This window comes from Lissotriton vulgaris, chromosome 10, assembly GCF_964263255.1.
Source record: "Lissotriton vulgaris chromosome 10, aLisVul1.2, whole genome shotgun sequence".
NCBI classification, from domain to species: Eukaryota; Metazoa; Chordata; class Amphibia; order Caudata; family Salamandridae; genus Lissotriton; species Lissotriton vulgaris.
In genome coordinates, this window is record NC_141698.1 from 168,881,469 (window position 1) to 168,905,302 (window position 23,834).

Genomic DNA, 23,834 nt, shown 5'->3' on the forward strand with positions numbered 1-23,834 from the left:
AAGTCAACAATTGATGAAGCTACATTTTAACTAATTTAATTTGAGCTTACTATGGTTTCCCCCACTTTTTGCTGGTGTTGCACTGTTTTTCAACTTTAGTCTGTCTGGGGCCCTGCTAACCAGGACCCCTGCCTAGCTGCTTCCTCTCTAAATTGATTGCATTTACATTAGGTACACTCCAGATTGGTTACTGGGTTACCCTTGTGAGTCCCTAGTATATAGTGCCTTAGGTACCAAGGGCAGAGGTACCGCAGAGGCCTACCACGGGCTGAAGCATGTATTATGCCACCCATGGGAAGCCTTCCAAAATAGCACCACAGGTCTGCTACTGCAGCCTGGCTAAGGTGGTGCATGCACACCTTACTAAAATAGAGGCTACCTATATCTACCTTTAATCTCTGACACATATAGACCTATAAGTCACTCCTATGGCAGGCCTTATCAATCCTGAAGGGAGAGTGCTTGGTTTTGTGTGAGAGGGTGCCCATGCATGAGGAGGACCCCTCTGCAGCTTTCAGAATCTGTTCTGTGATGCAGCCAGACTATATACTCTTAAGTGCATTATACCCTTGCTGGTAAATGCTAACTTTGGAATGGCTGCATGGAAACATGTTGTGTTTGGTGTCAAACACTTTAGAATCCTACCCCCCACCCCCGCCAGTCCAGGCGGCGGGGGTAGAATTCCACCCTTCTAGAGGGAGAAGACATATACACACTTACCTGACCGGTAATAGTTTAAAAGAGCCCTAGCATCAAAATATGGATGCTGCAGCCACAGACACGAGTCTGACTTCCTGCTGCTGGACGAAACTCTGGCAGGGGAGGCCTGAACAATAGGTTTCCTGTCACAGGGAGGTATAACCACCTCCCCAGACAGTCCGTAGTGTATTGAGGCTGGCTGGGTGCATTCAGTGAATGCTTTTCAAACAGTGCTGGGGGTACACTTGGTGTCCCTGTGCATACTCCAGTTCAAACCGGTCGCAGGGGCGCTCTGCCCCTGCTCTAGCATGAAACTGGACAAAGGTAAAGGGATATAACCACTCCCTCCCTAAATCCACCCATAGGTGGGACCCTAGAGCAAGTCCAACCCCTAAACTTAGTATAAGTACAGGAACCCAGTCCTTAGGACTTTAGATTACACCTGGACGAAACTCTGCAACATATATCCTGGAACCTCGACATTCTATTTCGACTAGTAGATGGAAGAATCTCCCTTGGGGTCAAGGAGTGACTCCCCTGTTCAAACCGAAGAAGCATCTTGCCGGTCTGCATTTCCAAGGCTCCCGCCGGATCCCGATGGATCTGTGACTCAGGCCATAGACTTCCAGACATCTCTGTGGCTGACACAAGTTCCTAGCAAAGCTGAGACCCGCAGCCATCACGAGAGATGTGGGACCAGAACTCCTGGACACAGTGCACATTTGCTAGTGCATCAACTTCCCAAGATTTCCTGAAGTTGTGCAATGTGCTACCTGTAGTCCAAGCACCAAACACCTTTTGCACCAAAGATTGTGGGTCTACACTCCACGAGTGGTCCGTGCGCCCGCTTCTAGCATTTCTGCTCGAGGCTCCTTTGCGATCCCTGGTCCATCAACTGGTGGGTCCCCACAAAGGTAGCTCTCCTGTTTCTTTGGCTTTCCTGGTTGCTCCAGACGTGCCCTGACTCCCTTCCAAAGGGTGAGTCCCCCAGCCCTTGCTGGTCTGCACCAAAGCCAATCTCTGCTTTCTGCGTAGGTTGCTATTACCAAGGCTTGTTGGGTCTCATCTGGAATCCAACTTCGCAGCACTCAACATCCTTTGTGAGACAGCTCGAATCCAGCTGGTCATCGGCAACGCCTCCTGGTCCTCGTGGCTTCTTCACCTGCAAGCACCCGACATTGGTTGGCATCTTCTCCTCGCCTTCCTGGTCACTGGCTAGTAACCCAGACTCTGTCCCTCTGCTTTCAGGTTCTTCACGACTTTGCTCCAGGCTTGGATCCATCAGAACACTGTCCACTTGGTCGCCTGCAGAACTTTTCAGAAGCTTTCCATTGAAAACGACAACGAAACCCGACACGAAGAGACACCTATGCACCCGGCTTCCCTGGGTGAGATAACTCGAGTACTCCGGTGCTCCCATGGGCATTGACTCTGGAACTGCCTAGTTCTAAAGGGGTTTGCTCCAAGTCCTCTTCTAAGTGTCGTTCCTTTGTAATTTTCCAACAGAGACTTTCCTCATAGAAGTAAATGGTGATTCGCGTCTGCGTTTAGACACTGCATGCGTCCCCCGCGGGCCCCCTGTATCACTACTTTGGGTGGTTCCTGGTGGCCCCAGCGGTTCTACAGGCTCTAGGCTTTGTATCTATGCCAGTTGTGGTTCTTATACCACTTTCTTAGTATATGGTTTGTGAGGCCCCTAGGGCAAAACGTACACTGTGCTAATTTACTGTGTGCTAAATAGGTTTACTGAATATCCTTTTGCCTCTAGCCTCATAAAGAGACTAAAGGGATGTGTTTAGAATTAATACATATATTTTATATATATACCTGTTTTGGTTCTCCTTTCATTTGTTCATTCACGAGATTATAGACTGGAAAAAAAAAGCTGCTTTACATTCCTTCAAGACTTATCCTTCAAGCTGCTCTCCAGACTACCACTAGGATAGCTTTCTATACGTTTGTCTTTAACCTACCATCAATAAGGGGTCGGTTGGACTGGTGCAAGGTGCCCACTCGAATAGTGGACAGCATATGCCAGGCTAGCTTCTCAAACTACCTGGTTGAACCTGGCCAACTCCTAATGGGAATAGTATTCTCCCCCCAAAAGTGGTAGAGGGAGATTAAACAGTTAAAGATTTGGCTCGGTTCCCCAGTGAACAAGCCTTGACAAGGAGGATTCTCCTCGAAACACATATTGGCTGTCTTTGGCATGGCTATTTTTGGAGAATTAATACATACAAACTTTAAACTGATTGGTACTAAAGAACCACACCTTTTGGCAAACTGTAACATCATTCACTGTATTTATGAACTGTGTTAGACTTGGCATCCTTGGCGTGGTTTCCCCAGACATTTTGCCTCTACCTCCTGTATTTTTGATGGTATACTGGATGGTATACTGGATTTCGGTTTTGCTGGATTAGAAGCTTTGGGCACTTTGCCACTGCTGATCAGTGTCAGTTGAATGTGCTCCCCAGGGAGATTGTTATTCTGATTTGTTAACCATGATTGGCATATTTGATTTACTAGTAAGTCCCTAGTACAGTGCACTGTGTGTGCCCAAGGCCTATACATGAAATGCTACTTTTGGGCTTGCAGCACTGGTTGTTCCACCCACATGAGTAGCCCTGTGAATGTGTCTCAGACCTGCCACTGCAGTGTCTGTGCATGCAGTTTGTAACTGCTGTGTTGCCCTGGCAAGTGCACCCACTTGCTATGCCCCCAACCTTCCTTTTTCTTACATGCAAGACATGTAGGCCCAAGGCACCCCATGGGCTGTATGTAAAAGGTTGGACATGTTCTGGAGTGTTTTACATGTTCTGATAGTGAAATACTGCCAAATTCCTTTTATAATATTGAAAGGCTATCTGTCCCATAGGCTAACATGGGAATTGCTTTGTAACATCTTACAAATATAACTTTCTATTGGGACAAGATTGAGAAATGGACTTTAGGCTCTCTGAACCCAGAATTTAATAAAACATCTTTTTAGGGAGAAGGTTTTCAAATTGTGTATTGTACTTCTAGAAAACAGATATTTTCTTTTTGATCCCTTCTGAATGCCGCTGCTGTTTTAAGTATTGACTGTCTGGCCTTGGAGTGACAGGAACTGGGGATCTGCATTCACTGTAGACAGCCACGAGGAGGGTTGAGGTATGATCTGCCTTTCCTGGGTGACTCATAGCTGGGCTGAATAGACCTTGGATGCATTTAGAGTGGTGGGAGGAGTTTCACTTACACCTGAAAAGGTTGATACTCCTTTGCCCAATGCTGTCTCCCCTCCTGTGGTCCTGCTGCACCAGAGAGGACAGTACCGGTTTGAACTATGCTCACAGACCCTTGCCAGAAACTGAACAAAGAGAAACTTGGGTATAAGTATTGAACCTTAAGCCCCAGGGAATTAGATCACTTTTGGTCTCAAGAGGAACCTCTGCCAAGGAGAAGAGCTGGAAGGAGGAGTACTGCCCCTTTGCTGGGTTGGCCTGCAGTTGCTGCTTCTGCCAAGGAGTGGACAAAGGATGGAATTTTGCTGTTAAGCTGCTTGAAGAAGAAGTCATGTTGTGCTAGCCTCCTGTGTTGAAGACTCAGGGACACAAATGCTTCACCTGCAACCCACTGACCAGCACCTGGACTCCTCTGTGGACTCCTGTAGTCAAAAGGGTGCTAATTCCTGTTCCTGGGTCCTGGTAATTGTGTGGTTGGTGCTGCGAAGCAGGAAAAACAACGCTGTCAGTGATGTCGCAACCTGCACAAAGGCCGGGGGCACCGATCATGACGCACCATCCCACCTAACCAGCAGCGCTGCTCAGACACCCATCAATGCCTGCAGACTCCTGCAGTTATCGACCTTCCCAATTCCAGCACTCACACCAACGCCTTCACCCCCAGCGCTTGCACCCCGTTATCGCAGAGCTTATAGCCGATTAGGGTAACTTCACAAATTCTTCAACATTGCATCACCTTACCGGAACCGACACCTCACTACCAACGCCACCTAACTTAACAGTCCTGGATTCCACGCCTCACCTCCTCACCAACTCGACGCCTCACCTACCCCGTGGCCAAAAGGGAACCGGCTTCATCTCAGCACTGAAGCCTTACCTCCACTACGCCATGCGTCGTCCATGGACTTAATTTCCAAAGTACTGTTGATTGGTGGTCCTCGTGACTCCATGCCAGACATTGCGGGCCTCACATTCAGCACAGTACTTTGGATGTATGCCTGTCACGACGTCGTAATAGCGCCAGGTGGTGCTGTTTTGTTTCTACAAGCTCTAATTTTGAAATAACAGTTCTAAAAGTCATATCTTGATACATGTATAATGGATTTTAGTTGTTTTGGTCTTTTTTGGTTTTAGATATAGATACTGTATTTTTCTAAACTGGTGTGGTGTTCATTTGTGGTGTTTTCACTGTGTTACTGTGTGCTTGTGTACAAATCTTTACAGATTGCCTTTGGGATAAGTCTCTCTGCTCATGCCAAGCTACCAAGGGGGTGGGATGGGGTTATCTTTAGTGTGTAACTCCCTTACCCTGACTATAAGCAAGGGTCCTGACTTGGACAAAGGTGCATACCTCTGCAAATAAGAGACCCCCCACTTCTAACAAACTGTGATTGAATTGTTATGAAAAGTCCTCCTAAGAGACAGCAATTGCTTGTGCTAACCTCCCATGCAAAAAATCACCTGTATGGTCTAAGTCTTGCAGATTTGGAAAGACGAATGTAAAGACAGAATCAGTGTGCCATAACAGATTTTGGAAACCCATTAAGGTGAATCGTGGTGCAGCACATGCTTGCAAATATATTTAACAATGGAAACATCAGTGTAGATTTAATTAATTGTGCCACTCATATATAAAAATTGCTTCAGCATGTAGTGCTTAAACACCGTAATACTAGACTGAGGAAATATATTTTCCCATAAGCTGGTCTATAAGGTTGGTAAATGAGCACCTAATGGGTACATTGTACACTACAGAATTAAACTAGTAGTGGGCGTACCTCGTAATTTCCTCCAGCGTAATTACATGGCATTACCACAAAATTACACCAGATTCTACATAACTATGCCAGAGGAGTAATTCGCCATTTAGCGCTACTTTCTTACCACATACAAAATAGACGCAAAATGCATATTGTGCTAATAAATAGCACTGAGTACAGCAAAACACAAATTACTGTGGGATTTTTCCCCCCACTCCAGGCATTTAACTCTAATTCCTTAAACCAAGATGCAACCTTGTGTCCAAATTGGGCAAGAGGATGCGTTTTGCACTAAGAAAATAATGCTTAATGAAAAACAACATGAACATCAAGACCTTTTTATTTGTTTAGCTCTTTTGCTGTGGTCTATTCTTCTGAGTTTCTTTAGTGTTGTGTTGTGCTTGCCTTGTCAAAGCGCCAGGACGCCCCTTTGCTGGGGCAGCTGTGCGCGGTAGAAGTAAAAATAACATAACATAACATAACAGCAGCATGATCAACCACAGACGCTAAATTTGTTTTTTCTCTGCTTATTTTTTCCCTCAGTTGCTCTTAATGTTATTGGAAATTACATTTCAAAGAGTAACGTGGAATTAATTAAATTATGCGGATTACTCCAGAGTAATAACAATTACTCCTAGGTCTAAACTAAACATAAGTCAACAAGTAAACAAGTTTCCTAACTCAGAGTCTGTGTGAAATTAAAAAAAAGACTGTCTAAGACAACCAGACATTATGATAATTTCACTAAACAGATTATTGTTTCTTCTGCTTACGATCACCTACATCAGAAAAAAATTTAACAGATATGAGATGTGGGCAAGTTTAAACTTGATGTGACAAAATCAATATCAATTAGACTTACCCCATGGTGCTGGAGTTTCAGGGGGAACTGCAAGAGCAAATGAAGGCCATATTTAGCACATACATACAGCTTTTGATATTTTCAAAATGTGAAGCATTGTATTTACCATTCACAGAAACAACATAGGAAGTTATATTTTATAATCTTTGAAAAAATGAAACTAATGGTCTGACTTTGCATTACTTTAGTGGACCAGATTTATCACAAGGACGCGCATATTTACTAAAGTTTACCTGGGGCTTGCTTCGCACAGTGAAAACAAATGTACCATCTATTTTCTATATATTAAAAAGGCTCGCAGGTGCAAAACAAAATTACAAAAACACCCCCCCCCCCTCAAACGTTTGAAAATATTCCCTGAAATGTAATCGAAAGAGATAACCTCACAGGATGGGATAGGTGAAACGGACTTCCAAAATGAATGTGGCTTTTGTTAAAATTTAAAACATGATAATCTAATTTAAATATATTGAAATACTATAAATAGCTCTGCAGCAGGGTTTATACAAGATTTTCAGGGTTTACCCAACATACATAAGACAAAGTCCACCCCTGAGAGAGAATTTTCTCAGGCCAGTATTATAGGACTTGCTTTGCCAAATCTTTAATATTTTTCAGCAAAGCTACACTGTTAGGTTGACACACAGTGGATGTAATGTGAAGTGGACATATTTTAGAGAAACTGGGTGGCCATTACAGAGAACAATTCTAAAAGTCAGATCACAAAACATTTTTGTCTGAAGCCAATGCATGTATTTGGAGGCAAGTAAGTGAATACCTGATGCCAAGACATTTTACTGCTGTACTATGAAAGTTGATTTGTGGACGTGGTAATGTGTGACAAGAATATCTGTGCATATATATTGTGCTGCTTTGCTGGTGTTTACATTTTGTTTTGTGTTAAGAAAACATTGACATCCTCCAGCCTTTCCTTTCGCATTCACTCTACCCAGCAAGATTGTGACCCCATTCACTTAACAAAATCCTCTAATTTTGCAATCAGAGAAAGGGAAATAAACACCATCTGCTCTTTAAAAAGAATAATTGGACTATTGGGACATTTGACCTCTGTCTTTGAACGCACTGCAAATTTAAAAAAGATAAATACAAAATATAAAAAACTTCTTTGTTGCTCATTCAATTTCTGACCTCCAGCATGGTTATTTTTGGGGAGCCGCAGCACCCCTCCCCACCTCTATACCACAGCGCATGTAGAACTATCCAGTCATTTACAACTTTGTGTTCATTGACCAAAATCTTTTTTCTGATTGTCTTTTTCAAGGTAATAAAACAAGTTATAGACCTGTGCATGTAATTAATGTGCTGATATTGCTAGGATATCTCCTCACACAATTCCTAACAATTATAACACGTTTTATTTATTGCAAAAGCACAGAACAAAGCTAACCAATTTTCCTGAAATTAGGTCCGTTCAATTTAAGTGTACATTATTATCATTAAAATACATTTTATATTCCTCAAATATTACATTTGAAAGACATTTAAAAAGAAACATCAATCTGTATGTATAAATCTTCCTGTTACCTATTCTACTAAACAAATGTCAACAACTGTTTTCTACTATAATGATGACATGCAACACCTCGAATACAATATTTCGATAGCAACCTCGATACATCTCCGAAGAGTCCAGCATCTATTTATTTTTAAATGAAGACAAACTCATTGAAACACAACAATTTATCATCACAATATGCCAAAATAGAACTCTCATTAGGTGAACGCAGAGATATTACAATCTATAAAAACAACAATTGTATCAGTCTAAACTATCTTCACTTGGTTGGTATGTGAATATGTGCAGAATTGTTTATTTGTTGCTGTTACTAGAGTTTTAATCCAAAGCATTTTATTAAATTGCTCCCACTTGATCCATAAGCAAAGAACGAAATGATGATCTACAAATATAAATAAAGAAAAGCAAAAGTCCAAAAAGATAATGCACAAAACCTGAGAAAATAAAAGGGAATGATGAACCAGATCACAGTCAAAATAAATTAACCTGCGTGATTCATGAAATTTCGCAAATGATCCATGCTACCACGAGTTCCTTGCCAAACTGGAGGACGAGGATGGTAGAGAAGTGTGATACATGAAGCCACAGGAAAATGGGGGGTGTTGCTTGGACCCAATGGAGTGAGCTGCGGAGCTGGCGAGCTCCCGAGGCTGAGCTGCCATTTGGCCTCATCGTACACCTAAATTTGCCCCCCAACCCCCAAGATGAGTAGGGGGCCTCTACAAATGCCCTCAAACCTATTGATCCCCATTATGCAGGAAATATAAGCAGCCAGGAGCATTTTCTTTGGCCTTGGCGCTGCCACTTGTTCTTGGCTGGCAAAATGGGGGTGCCTGCGTCAACCGGGGCAGCTCTCACTGGCCTAGCTCCTGCTGCGATGCTCACCTGAGCTTGAAAGGGGCCCTCAACACACGACTATCCTTCTACATCCCCTCCCGCCAGCTACGATCCTCCAACCAAGCCCTTGCCACTGTACCTCGCATCAACAAAACCACCATGGGAGGTACATCCTTCTCCTACCTAGCAGCTAAAACCTGGAACTCACTTCCCACTCACCTTCGCCTTACTCAGAACCACCTAGCATTCAGAAAGCAACTCAAAACGTGGATATTCGACAAGTAACTCCCCACCCTTCTTCAAGCGCCTTGAGACCCTCTGGGTATGTAGCGCGCTATACAAATCTTTTGACTTGACTTGACTTGACTTGTGGAGTTGCCCCCCAACCTGGCACCTGTTATCTGAAGCTGCCTTAGCTGGGGTCCTTAGGTGTTGATGCTGCAGATAATTCTGGGGGGCTTGGCACAGCTATGCGCGGGCCCTTGGAGAAGGTGAGTCCAGGGCAAGGGGCTCTTATTGCCAAAAGGAGGCGGTGGTGAACTGTGCTACGGCAAAGGCTGGGGTGCGCGTTGGGCCCTGAGGTGCACATTGCTGTGCTTACCCTGGGCAGCATGGTGGATGGAATTGCCTGGAAGTAGGATGCACTTCTATGGCTCCAGGTTCAGTAGGAGCAGCAGAGCTCCTGATTCAGGTGTTGGATATGGGTGGACATTGCAGAGACTGACCTGAATATCCTCCGGGACGACCAGCGTAAGTTAGCAAACCGCATAGCAACAACGGATCGCATCATCACTGAATGCAGCCTACAGTGGGGGGCCTCTCGCCTCAAATTGAGGATGTGATGGAGATGCTGTGTACTCTAGAGTACATAGCAGGGGATATGGAGGGCAGAGCACACAGGAACAATATCTGCGTAGTGGACCTCCGGGAGTAGATGGGGGGGCAAAACATGATTTCATTTTCTAGAGGCATGGATCAAGACCAAAATAGCTCTGAATGGTCTTGTCCCCTTCTTTGTTGTGGAATGGGCCCATAGACTACTGGGCCAGCACTGGCACATCCCGTGATGATACATTTTCTCCATTTGAATGACAGTGACTATATCCTCTGTAGGGCCCAGTATAAGGGGGCCTACCAATTGAGAATCACAAAGTGATGATGATCACCGATTTTATGCTGGCAGTTCAAAAAGAATGGTCCTCCTTCTTGACTTCCAAGGACAATTGCAGATGAAGTATGCCATGCTCTTTGTAGCTAAACTAAGGGTCTCCAGAGGCAATGGCACTTGATTTTTTATTTTATTTATTTATTTTAAAAATTTATAAAGCGCGGCGTATACCCATGGGTGTCTTGGCGCTATAATTTTGCTGAAAATCCCAGAATAAGGTGGTATCTGCCTTCAAACGTATTGTTACTGAGCGGATTATTGATCGAATAACCAGGTTTTTACCAATTTTCTAAATTGAAATAACGATGGTGACAGTTTTATTTCCTTTGCGAGCATGTTCCAGATTTTGGCTGCAGCGTTGGTAAAGCTTCTATCGCCCCATGTCACCGTCCTGGTGCGTGGCACTACCAGTAGGTGACTGTGTTCGGAGCGTAAGGATCTTTTTGGTGAATAGTAATGAAGTTTTCGTTTGAGAAAAGCTGGTCCGAGACCCTTAAGAGCTTTGTAGGTGAGACACAGGGTCTTGAATCTGATGCGATTTCTCACTGTTAGCCAGTGGAAATTTCTTATCGCATGCTTGGTGGACTGAAACTTAGGAATGCCTTGCCTTGCGGCCGCATTTTGTATAAGCTGGAGTTTGGCCACCACCCTTGCCTGGGCGTTTACAAACAGTCCGTTACAGTAGTCGAGTGAAGAGAGTACTAAGGAGCTCACCACTGTTTTCCTAGCACTCTCAGGGAGATAGGGCAGGATTTTTTTTAATGATCTTAAGCTTGTAGAAAGCAGACGACGCAACCTGGTTGGCATGGTTGGAAAAATTGAGATTGTCGTCAAATATAATGCCTAAGTTCCTGACCTTTTTTACTGGTTCTGGAGGGGCTCCGAGGGGTGTCGGCCACCAAAGAGTGGACCACTGTGGTGATAAATTTCCAAAGATCACTACCTCGGTTTTCTCCGAGTTGAGGCGCAGGCAGTTTTCAGACATCCATTCCTTGATGGCAAGCATGCCTTCTTGGAATCTGGCGGCAACCTCCTCACCGTTGTTCTTGATAGCGATCACCAGTTGGGTGTCGTCGGCGTAGGAGGTAAGGCTCATCCGGTAGTTCTTGATCACCCTTGCTAAGTCCGACACATAGATGTTAAAGAGTGTCGGACTTAGGGATGAGCCTTGCGGGACGCCACATGGGAGGGCGAGCTGAGGGGATTGAAATGCGCCCAATGTCACTGCCTGTGTTCTATTGGACAGGAATGATGCCAGAAGCTCTTTGGCCTTTGAGCAAATGCCCATCTCCTCGACACGGTCAATCAGAACGGTGTGATTGACCGTGTCGAAGGCCGCCGAGAGATCCAGTAGGACCAGTATAGCTGTCCCTCCTTGGTCCCTAATGGTTCTAATATCATCGGCGGCCTTAATGAGGGCAGTCTCCGTCCCATGAAGTTTCCGGAATCCAAACTGCGATTCATCCAGGAGATTGTTTTGCTCAATATATTCGGCTAGTTGAACATTCATTGCTCTTTCCACAATTTTAGCCAGGTAGGGTAGGCTAGCAATGGGTCTGTAGTTTTTGAGAGTTGTTTTATCAAGACCAGTTTTTTTCAGTAAGGGTTTCAGCAGAGTGTTTTTTAACTTATCTGGGAAGATCCCCGATTGGAACATGGCGTTACAGATGGGGGTTATGACTTTGCTCACCACATCAGTTACTGAAATAAAATTTTTAGGGGGGCAAGGATCTAAGCATGAACCTGTTTTAACCAGTCTCATGATATCTCCTATTTCCTGATTCGTCATATCCCTAAATCGGGAAAACGAACAGTCCATGCTATTTTTTGATGATTTAGGATAAGTGCTGGTGTTTGATGGAATAACCGGGAATTCTGCATATATATCGTTTACTTTTGAAAAAAAGTAATCTGCTAAGTTATTGCAGAATTCCTGAGTGTGAGGAGGATTCAGATCTACCACCTTCCCTGCCAGAGTCTTAACTACTTCAAACAGTTGTCGACTCGAATTTTTTGATTGCTTAATTTGCTGCTCGAAGTAGTCCTTTTTTACCTCCTGAATCATTTTTTTTATAGATGATGAGTTCATCTTTATACTGAGCTTTACTTAAGTTATCGTATGTTTTACGCCAGGTTCTTTCCTTATTTCTACAAATCTGTTTTTGCTGTCTAAGGGTTTTTGAGTACCACGGTGCTGAAGGCACCTTTCTGTTTTTTGATATGGTTTTTAAAGGAGCGTGCATGTCTACCACCTTGCCTACCCAGTTAAGATACTGCTCCACTGCTTCGGTGGGGTCAGACTGGATATTCGGACAAGTGTTGGACAGGGACATCTTAAAGGTTTCGTCATCGATGTCCTTCCATACTCTAAATTTATTTTGATGATGGGCCTGTTTATCCGGTTTGGATCGTTTGAACGGTAGATGACAGAAAATAGCATGGTGATCTGTCCATGTAAGCGGCAAGATTTTAGATACCTCCAGATCACTGATGTTAGAAAAGATAGCGTCCAGGGTGTGTCCTGCGTCATGTGTTGGAGCTTTTATGTACTGGGTTAAGCCCAGTGTGTTACAATCTCCTAGTAACGTTAGTGTATCCGCCTCATCTGTCCTGTCCAGATGGAAATTTAAGTCTCCTAATGCCATAAAGGAATCCTCAATGGCTAAGGGTTCCAACCAGGAGGTAAAGGTGGAAAGAAATTCTGAGCGAGGTCCTGGTGGCCTGTAGATAAGCACTCCCTTAAAATTGTGCGACGCATTCAGTTTAATGGCAAAGTGCAGCGCCTCGCATGCCGACGATGGTACCGGGGAGAGTCTAACTGGGAAGATGGGAAGATTCTTCATGGATCCACCAGAGGTCTGGAACTGAATAGAGGTGCAGCCGATTGACAGGGAAATACCGTCCACGGCCGCACAACCTTGTTGGCGGTGCTAGACTGGGCCTCTGTCACCCAGCTGTTCCTTGAAGGAGCGGTCCAGAGGGACTAACTGAGCACAGTGGTGGCAAAGACAAACATCTGGGTGGTGGGCTTAGATACCCGGCTGGATGAAGGGGTGAGCCATCCAGTGCCTCAGAATCAGAGCTGGGGTCTGACTCTACCATACACCCTGCTTCTGGTACCCGGTCACCACAGATCAGGATGCATACAGCTGATGAACTGGGGTGATAACAGGCTGCAGACTATGGGCAATGTACTGTTGGTAACAGTAAAGGGCTGGTGGGATGCTCTATACATCTGTCTTATCCCACAGGGACCAATTAGGGTGCCATAACGTGTGGTTTCTTTGCCTCGGAGACAACCACCACCCCATAATGCTTTGCTGAGTGATTCACGCATGGTTTATCTGGTTTGGTTTGTCATTGTTTGCATATGGGGACTGTTGCCTTATTGTTCTGAGGAGGAGGTGGGTTGCTGTTTGAGTCATCTGAAGAGCTTTCTGCATTAACTACAGTGGGGGCCTTTAAGGTGGAGCATTTAACGCTTATTATTACGCGATGGCTGGTATACAAAGTGGATATAAAGTAATATCTTGGAATGTCAGGGGGCGCAAAAGTATATCCAAGCACTACAATGTTCAGGCATACCTGAGGGGGTGAGAGGTCCACATTGCCCTCTTGCAGGACATGGATTTAATGCCGTCAGATAGAGTATCACTGCAAAGGGGCTGGCAGGGCCACTGAACTTGCACCACTTATTCAGCTTTTGCTAGAGGGGTCTTTGTTTGAGTCAGAACAGGGACGCAGTTTCAAATTTTAGAGGAAGACTTACATGTGAAACTTGACATGTTTCTTTGCACCCCAGCAGTCCAAACGCAAATAATACTCTCAGAGTATTTGTCTCGAATGTTATCAGATCCTAACCCGATCCTTATATCCCCAGATGGTGGCTTAAGTGTGAAAACCTGAAGTCCAAGCATCTTATGATGTCATAGGGGAGGAAGTACGAGTTACTTTGTGGAAAACACGGTGTCCACTGAGTCTGCTTGGGTGGAATGAGAGTTAAGGGACATTGTATATTACACACTAGGGTGCTCAGCAGGCTCTACATGATGAGACACGAGCACAGCGCTTATCCCTCAGTCGCTAGAACGCCGTAGACACACTGACCCCTGAGTGCACAATTTACTTAGATAACAGGACATACACGGTCACAGCCCATGCAGAATGGAACAAAGCGGGTGGGTTATTGGCTCGATTGGTGAATCCTACCAAGCGGGGGTCACATATATTTGAGCTGACTGATGAGTTTGGTGCCTGTGTCTATGATCCAGTTATTATTAACAGGCTGTTCCAAGCGTATTACTCCACCTTATACATCTGCTACCCACCTGCGCCCCCGCACCCATTCTTAGACCTTGTGCCATTGCCGATCCTGTTATCTGAGGTTGCGAAAGCGTTGGGCACAGAAATTTTATTAACGGAGGTCCTGGCTTTAAACAAGGCCATTGCCTGGCATAAGGTGCTGGGATCAGATGGGCTCCTGGAGGGATTTTATGCCACCTATGCTACCCAACTGGCACCACACCTGGTGGAGGTTTACCGGAGGGCATGTGTTGACCATGTCCTGCCACCCACTATGAATGAGACATTGGTAATCTGCTTCTTTAAGCCAGGCTGCCCCCAGGAGCTGGCATCCTTCTGGCCCTTGTTGATGTTGAACATCGATTTTAAGATCCTAAACAGGGTTTTAGCCACACGCTATTGCCATATATGCATCAATTCATGCATACTGAATAAATGGGCTTTATACCGGCAAGGAACATGGTGTATAACATTGGACAGTTGACAGCGCTACTGCTTGCTGCATTACCTATAAATGAGGAGGCAGCGGTGATGCCTTTTGATATTGAAAAGGTCTTTGGTAGCCTTGACTGGGAATATTTGTATGTGGTGATCCATAAAATGGGACTTGAGGCGGTTTTATTGCATGTGGCCCAATGGCAAGAGTTAAAATGGAGAGTGTGATCTCGGCGGCCTACATTGTGGAGCAGGGTAAGTGGAAGGATGTCCCTTGTCCCCATTGCTGTTTGCCATTGTGCTGGAGCCCCTGGACTGCAAGGCCAGGGAAGGAACCTATTATGGGGGTATCATGCTCCGGGGGTTGTTCATCACAGCGCCTTCTATGTGGATGACATACTGTATTTTGTTCATGACCATTGGATTGATGTTCCCAGGGCCTCTTGTCTTCTGGGGTACTTTGGGAATTGCGTGTCAATTGGCAGAAGACTAGCATCTCCCGCTTGTACCCGGAGCCTGGGGAGCCACCTCCCTATGCAAGTTTTACGTAGGAGCCCAGCACTTTTCAGTATCTGGGGGTACAGCTTTACAGGGGAGGAATCTTTATGAGGTTGGCCTGTTGCAGACCTTCAAGGATTTGCAGGGGACATATGACCTGCCTGTTGTTCACTTCCTCTTTTTGGGACAGTTACTGCACTACTAAGACAGATATGTCGGTGTAAGCATCACACAGAAGGGGGCCCCTGAACTGATACCTAGGCAGGGGTACAGGGGAAACCATAAAGAATCAAACAAACAATCCCACTGCCTGCAACCTATTTCGTGAAAACAGCGACAACATCTAGATGTAGAGAAGAGGAGGATAAGTGACCACCTCACTACAGAGCAGACCCAATGGTGTGCAAACACCAGGGCAAAAAAAAAACTGGATGATAAATACTTTTTCATTTTATTAGAAAATAGATCTTAAATTTTTGTGCACAAAAACAATACGCAATATTAACAAAAATACATAAAAGTACACTTCACTCAACAGTCTCAGGAAGGTAAGGACGACTGACTTTGGCATCCCTATATCTGACACGGACTGGGTAAAAGTACTGGCTGACATTTCCCAGGTGTCTCATAATGCTTGATTTAAGGTGATCAAGTTTTATTACATCCACAGAGCATATCTTACTCCCAATAACATAAACAAATGTTATCCAGGTGCTGGCTCGGGTGCCCCAGGTAATGATTAGTTAAGGTGGATATGTTTCATATGGTGTGGCATTTTGGACAGATGTGATGGCACCCCTCAATGAGGTTACTGAATTATATTTTCCCCTTGCACCCAAGGCATACCTGCTGGGGCTTCTAAATTTGCTGAGTTCTTTTTAATTCTGGTGAAGAGTCAGATCATGCTTCATTGGAAAGGCATCAGGGGCCCACAGTTTTCCGAATAGAGAACAGTGTTAGTGGGGGGGTGGATTATGAAAGCGCCATGCTGTTAAAAGATGCCAAGCGGGGGCTGCGCCCCTTGAAGGTGGCCCGGGTCTGGGACACATTATTTGATGATTTGCACTCTGGGTGAACCATTCGGATGTTGCTTCCCTGCCTCCCACCTGCAGGGTTAAGCCTCAGTAATATTCGCCTTTGGGATGACCCTCCACTTACACGCTCTCCAGCCTGTCTGTTTCTACCTGTCCATGATATGACAGGCCCTTGAACCTGCTCCCCTTTATGTTCCCTCCTTCTCCTCTCCTGGGTTGATGGACGACCACATTGTTTGCTCTTAGTTAGAGCTTTTCAGATACTGGTGTTCTCTCTGGACCAAGCTATGGGGTGGAGGGAATTGGGAGAGTTGGATTGGTTTTCTTGTTACTTTGATGATTGAGCATAACCTCTTGGTTGAGGCAGTATTGCTAGAGCACGGACAGCATACAGATCTTTGTCTCCCATGCCTAATGTCAGGGTATAATATAATCGTGGCTGCTCTACTTGGTTCAACGTTTCTTGTACCGTGGGAAGGAATATCCAGTATGCTGAAGTACCACTGTTTCCTAATTCCCACTGAAAATGTCAATTAAGTGTAGCAATGGAGATGTAAGACAACATACAGTCCTCATCAGCTCTTCACTCCATATAAAGAATGGAACCTAAGACTGGTAGCTGCAGGAAATAACTTAAATCTGCAATACAGGCCCCAGAAGTAAACCGATTGAATTGTTTAAAACATTCTGCTAAGTTGTAAAATAGGATGGAGCACACTCTGCTCAGAAGTGGTCTTGTTAGCTCCAGGTGGGCCGCAGGTCTAGAAGTTGTCTCCATGAATAAAGAGCCGCTCCCACAGTCATTTTATTTATGATCTACTTTCTCAATTTGACACAAAAAGGTGCTACCCATTAATTAACACTGGGGAGGGGACAAGGTATAGCATATGCTACTGTGCCAGATTGATCTTAACATATTCACATTTAAGCTATATGATGTGCACTCTTCCAGTATGTTTTAAACAACGAGACGGCAAGGAATTTTGTGGTCTGCATCGACAGTCCTGGCCCTGATGAAGACTTTGGGGCCTATTACGTTGTCTGGCAAACTTGCATCGGCCCAACATCCGTCTCAGAAACAGGGGCCGACTGACCTCCGGTCGGCAGTCCGACTGCCTTATTAGGATGTGACCGAACACTGTTCAGTCGCATTTCGACACTTCCGTATGGGAGCATGTGATACAGCCATAAACCGGCCGTAGTACATGATCCCATAGGGAAATAGGAGGTGGTGTGAATCCTTGACATGCCTAGAGGTGCCTGCCAAGGGGTGCAGAGATCAATAGGGGCTACCATAGGTGCCCCCAAACACACTTTCTGACAGGGTTTCCATGTTGGAAAGGCCTGCATGGAAACCCTAGGTAAGATGCTGAGGACCAAAATTGAGAGAAGAATTAGAATCAACATGAACTTAATCCTCTGGTGTTTTACTGCTCTTCATCTTGTCCTTAAACATTTTTTTCCAGTAGCTGAATTCTATTTTAAACTTGACGTACCATGAGTCCTGATGAGATTGTCAACTAGGAGGGGTGCTGCCTTTTCACCTCAGGAATTCCCATGAACCTCAAGCTTGATTTCCTCATCATATTTTTGTGTTCCTCTTTTAGAGCATTTTTAAAGTGGAGACGTCTTTGACTAATGCTGTCAATTCATTTTGTAAAAAGGCTTCAAATTCTTCACAACCAGACACGTTCTATTGCAGCAATTCGTTTTGTATGGAAAACATAATTTTTTCAATCTATCTCTAATTAATACTTGAATATGATGGAAAAGTGTAATTGTTTCCTGGTATGTTGTGAAAAAATTCACTTGTGAAAGAATATACTGAAGTAGTTATTCAATGGTATGATTAGGTAAATCGATGGAAATTATTTGTGCTTCTTCACTAAAAGTTGCTTGTACATTTTAGATTTGTAGGAGTGACATTCATAGATTCTTTTGTCCACTAGTTTATGTGTTTTAGCTTGTTCTGCATCTCTAACCATGGAAATTATTTGTGCTTCTTCACTAAAAGTTGCTGGTACATTTAAGATTTGTAGGGGGGACGTTCCTAGATTCTTTTGTACTCAAATTTCTGTGTTTTTAGCTTGCTCTGCATCTCTAACCAATACAACTGTCACAGAAGTAAACAGTTCTTTCAGCTCAGAGACCACGGTGAGCTTCAGAGATGATGGGACCCAGTTACTGTTTCTTTTTATCTCCAGTCTTTTGATATATAGGTAAATATGAAATTACAGAGTTGGGTTTAGTTGATGAATCTGAGGTTTTATCTATAACTCATTCTACCTCTTCTTCATCTGCACCATTACCTAACACCCTCATGCCAGATATGTGATAACCCTCAAAGAGGGCTCTTTAGCAACTGTCATGATTTTATTGATAACAGTCTATGGATCGAGCACTAGTCAGATTCATGGAGTTTATGGTACATTGTTTATGCTGCTGCTGAATTTAATTTAAAATGTAATCATTTCTTAGCTCAGAAGCCTCTGCATAAGCTCTTTCCGGTGGATTGATAGGTGTTTTAGATGGATTGGATATAGCCCTTCTTTCTGTAGAACTATTTTTTTTCTGCACCATCAATACCATTAACTTGAGTGAAGGAAGGAGGAGACCCAGCAGGGGAACCTATGGCTATTTTATATTTTGAAGTATTAGACATTTTGGACCTTTTAGATTTTAATGGATAACGTGGACCTTTCCTATGAAGAAAACTATTGAACTTAGCCTTCATCATTAAAGAGAAAGTACTCTTGTTCTTGTTACAACACTTTAAAAGTCAATAGTTCCTAAATGTATTTTTAGCATTATGTGAGGTTTTCAACAAAGTCCTACTGTTCATGAACAGCCAAAAGTTATGTAAATAGAAAGTGTCAAACACCAAAGGCTGAGCCAGCCTATTTAGCTTACACATGGAGTGAAATTAAGTTTTCCTGGGATTTAGTCAGGCATGTAAAGTTGAAAACGAATAATGGCTGCCTCCTCTACTGATGATTGAAGAACCTTCCTGATAAATTTAAAAGCAGCTTCCTACCACACTGCGCTGCTCATGCTTTTCTCATTCCAGACCAGAGGATGTAGAGGATTTTACGACTTTAGGCACCGCTTGTGTGATTGCGAAAAACAAGTTTCAGTTCCTGAACAATCTCCCCGCTGAGGCCAAAGATCGTTTTGGAAGCGGTCAGCCCTGCAGGCCAGCCAATATGTTTTCCTTCACTACTACCGGGCTACAAAGGCTGACAGCTGCCTACCTAGTGCATCTGGCTCTGGAGACCTGCATGCAGCTGACGGTGAGCAGGCAGAGGGCTGTTCAGAGTTTGGGGCCGATTCCGATCTGGGTCGAAAAGCTCTCTGACCGAGCCGGATCCGGAGTGTTTTCCGACCAAGCCGGAGTCCTGCAGTCCGACCGAGCGAGTACGATGTGGCCATATGCTGTCGGACTCGGTTCAGTCGGACTCCCATAGAAGTCAATGGGAGCTGGCCGTACAACGCGTACATGGGCTCCCATTGACTGAATGGGTACGTATCGCAAAAGTGCCAAGATGCTCCCTGGAGTGAACGTTGCGCTATACAAAAACCCCTTTCATTTATTCAAGTGCGCCCCTTATAGTTGGTACGCGTTGGTGCCATCTGTACATGCCTGTGTTGGGGAGACCCATGGGTCTCCCCCTGTGTCCCAGTCGTAAGGCTTGCGGGTAACAGGGGGTCCGATGCGGACCGCCAAAGTCAAACTCCGGGAGCTATTGCGAGCCAGACGCTCCGACTCAATCCGCCTGTTCTAATCGAGCATTGTACTCGGTCGGTCGTGAAACGTCTCCATTGCGCATCACCGTTTTCTTTTGACCGAGTCGTACGGAGTGGTTTGGACCCAGAAACGATTCAGATGGAGATTTTGTGCCTGTTCGCATCGTACTTTAACATCTGGACCGTGTACGACTCGGACGGTAATTCAGCCTCCAAATCGGATCCGCTAATGCCGAACCCGATTCGATTCCCTTCCGACCAAGATCAGAATCGGCCCCTATGTTGTTAAATTTTCTGGGCTTAGTGGTGGCAGCGGTGCGGAGGACCTAGGTGGCTTCATCCTTCATACTATGTTTGGGGGTGTGCCCTGGCCTGACATGCATAATGGATGGCTGCATGCCTACTGTCGCTCCGATTCACAAGCACTGTGTGCAAGAAATAATACTGACACAAGAAACATGCCAAAGCGAACGTCCTTGAAGAATATATAAAGATATATGACCAATTGTGGACCACTATTTTGACTCTTTTCTCACATTCTCAGTGTGGCATACAGAAAACATTTTTAAAAGCTTGTGGGTGCCTCTTTTATTATTTAAACATGTGCCTTTCTAGCTTTTATTTTCCTTGTTGATTTTTCTTTTATTAAATTTATAGCCAGCATGAAATAAACAAATGCCAGAGAATAGTCAGTTACAGATTAATAAATTGTCTAGAATGCAAATAAATAATAAAAAGTTCATTAAATGTTTGCTATAAAATTGTGCATTAGTGAACAGTGTGATTTAAGTAGTATGATTATATGTGCAGTATATCATTTCTATAAGTATGAGGAAGGATTTTGATTGTTCTTTGGAAGCATGACTCTAAGAGTATTTGACCCCACCTTAGTCCTTTACATTTTATGATGCGTATTACAGCATGTTTGGTTTTCAAATTGATTAGAAGGCATGCACTGTGCTTACTTTTTCAGGTTAATTAAAGGCACACCGCCTGGATGCATCAGAGCATGTCCAGCGTGGAATACAATGGTTTTAAAGTTTGTCTCGTCTGGAAAAATGATAAACATTCCCAAAACCATTCCCAAAAGAAAAGGCTGGTGATTTGCTGTTTGTTATCAGGGACAAGAACATCCAATATATTTCATTGCCATAGATCATACTACAGAAACTGGTAAAATGTTGTAAATTTTTCTGTCATAAAGATGAGTAGCAGCACCAGCCCAGTTCGTACCCCGCGCCCTCTACCGGCTGATTTTTGGCCATCGTCCTCTATGGGCACAGTGGTGGCGGCGGATTCAGCTCGTAATTTGGGAGTCATGTTTAGGCCCAATCTGCAGATTGATGGCTTTGTTAACAAGACCATTTCCACTTGTATGCTGTTATTACGCACTCTGAGTAAAATTCTTCCTATGCTTCCAGTGCAGGCTAGGCCAGAGGTCGTGCATGGTATTATCCTAAGTAGGATTGATTATTGTAACGCTCTACTTTTGGGAGCACCTAGCACGCTGATTAGTAGGCTGCAGCGCATTCAAAACATGGCAGCGAAGCTTGCTCTATCTAGGCCACGCGCAGCTTCTTCTTCCCTGGCGCTAAAAGACCTTCATTGGCTACCTGTTCAGCAACAAATTTGTTTCAAAGCATCTTGCCTGGCCTTTAAGGCACTGCATGACCAAGGACCTGTCCTGCTACAGAAACTTTTTTCGTGGTACCGTTCAGCAGGACTGTTACGCTCTTCCTCGGCATGTTTGGCGATGGTCCCGAGAGTTCGGAGATTGCGAATGGGTGGCCGTTCCTTTAGATACTCAGCCGCCAAACTCTGGAACTCCCTCCCCCTTTCTTTGCGGAGTTTGAGGGATTTTCCATCTTTTAAAAAAGGTTTGAAGACCTACCTTTTTCCTAGAACAGTATAATGTGGTGACTGCATACCTGGTTTAGTGGAGTCAAAGCTCCAGGATTCCCTTTGGGTGACAGCTTGCGCTCTACAAGTGTACAATACATACATACATACATGTACTTCTTAAGGAGTCAAAAGAGATAGGATCCTGATGAAAAGTAGCTGTATTAATCTCACAGTAACCTTTTTATTCTCAAATGGAAGCTCCATGTAAAAAATGACTGTTGTCTGCAAATATTTTGGTCATAGGTTGTTTTGGTCGTAGGTTGCCACAAACATTCTCTCTGTGTTGAAACAGTATATTTGAAGTTAAACCGCAGACCTGGTTCTTTTACTTGGGACAATTGTAGGAAATTGGATTATAATTTGGGGTGGGGGACTACCCACCTCAAGTAATAATCACAACCCTTGTCAGTATAAACCCTCAAAGTCACTAAATTAACCTGTGCTAAACCCCCTGCTGTGGTACAGAGCTGACAAACTTAACTAAGCACAATGTGTAAAGTATTCATGAAGTGCCAAAACAGTAATAAAGTTAAAATAATAAAAAATCCCAAATCAAATTAGACAAATAGAGTACAATTTACCAAACACAACATCAAAATAACACAAATTCAATAACGGGGACTAGAGATATGATTAAAAAAAAGTTTTAAAGTAGAAATAGCACCAAAAGCACAAAGCAACAAAGATAGTCAATGGTCACAGTAGACCGGGTCCTAGGCAGGGATGTATGACGTTACAACGCATACCATTACAACTACCTACCATTACAACGCGACCATTACAACGCATACCATTACAACGCATAGCGCTTAGAGGTGCTGGATAGTGGTAAGTATAATTTACTATTCCAACTCCAGTCCCCGTGGACACTAGGGAAGGTGTTGGATAGTAAATTATACTTATTCCCTATCCTAGAGCGCCCCCCAGCGCAATACGTTGTAATGGTATGCGTTGTAAAAGTCGCGTTGTAATGGTAGTGCGTTGTAAGAAATGCGTTGTAACAGGTGTATACCCCTAGGCAGTATTTGAGGCTGACAGCGATAGAGCATGGGTTTGATACATTTTTTGTCTTGGTCAAAGATTTCAACCTTCTGAGCTAGTCTTGAACGTCCAAATCTACCACAGTGGTACAGTTCTAAAGCCCTCCCGAACCTCAGGAGACTCGCAGGGTACCAGGTAGAAGTCAACAGTAGGGTCCAGTCCAGGTCCAGTTGTGACTGGTCAGCTGCATACGTTTAGGAAAAGAACTCTTGCAACTTGTTGTCTCCCTGTAGGCATGCAGAAGGTCCAATTGACCCTTGGAATCCCCTACTTTGTCCTGGTTACAAGAGGGAGTAGGTTCAGTCCTTCAAGCCTCCTCTGTCAAGGCCCTCGACTGGATCTGCTCCTTCCTCTCCGGCAGGACGCAGCGGGTCAGACTCCCCCCTTTCCTCTCGGACCCCACACTGATCACCTGCGGAGTCCCCCAGGGCTCCTCCCTCAGCCCGACGCTCTTCAACGTCTACATGGCTCCACTTGCCCCCATCGTCAGAACCTACGGACTCAACATCGTGTCATATGCAGACGACTCCCAGCTCACCCTCTCCCTATCCAACGAGCCCAACACCGCCAGACGCAACTTTCGAGAAGGCATGGAAGCCGTCGCCAAATGGATGAAAAACAGCTGCCTTCAACTAAACACCAACAAAACAGAAGTACTCATCATGGGCCCAAACCCCGACGCCTGGAGCGACACCTGGTGGCCCACCGCCCTCGGAAACCCGCCAACCCCCACAGACCACGCACGCAACCTGGGAATCATCCTGGACTCCGAGCTCAAAATGGACCGCCAG

General features: G+C 44.6%; 1 protein-coding gene across 1 annotated transcript in view; it reads right to left on the minus strand.

Moving 5' to 3' along the window:
* The window catches only part of LOC147684910 (uromodulin-like), a 566,426-nt gene that overhangs the window by 466,823 nt on the left and 75,769 nt on the right, over nucleotides 1-23,834 (minus strand). Inside the window, exon 2 of the mRNA XM_086940797.1 lies at nucleotides 6,546-6,572. Within this exon, the coding sequence (XP_086796923.1) occupies nucleotides 6,546-6,572 (27 nt within the window). The remainder of the gene's footprint in view (nucleotides 1-6,545; nucleotides 6,573-23,834) is intronic.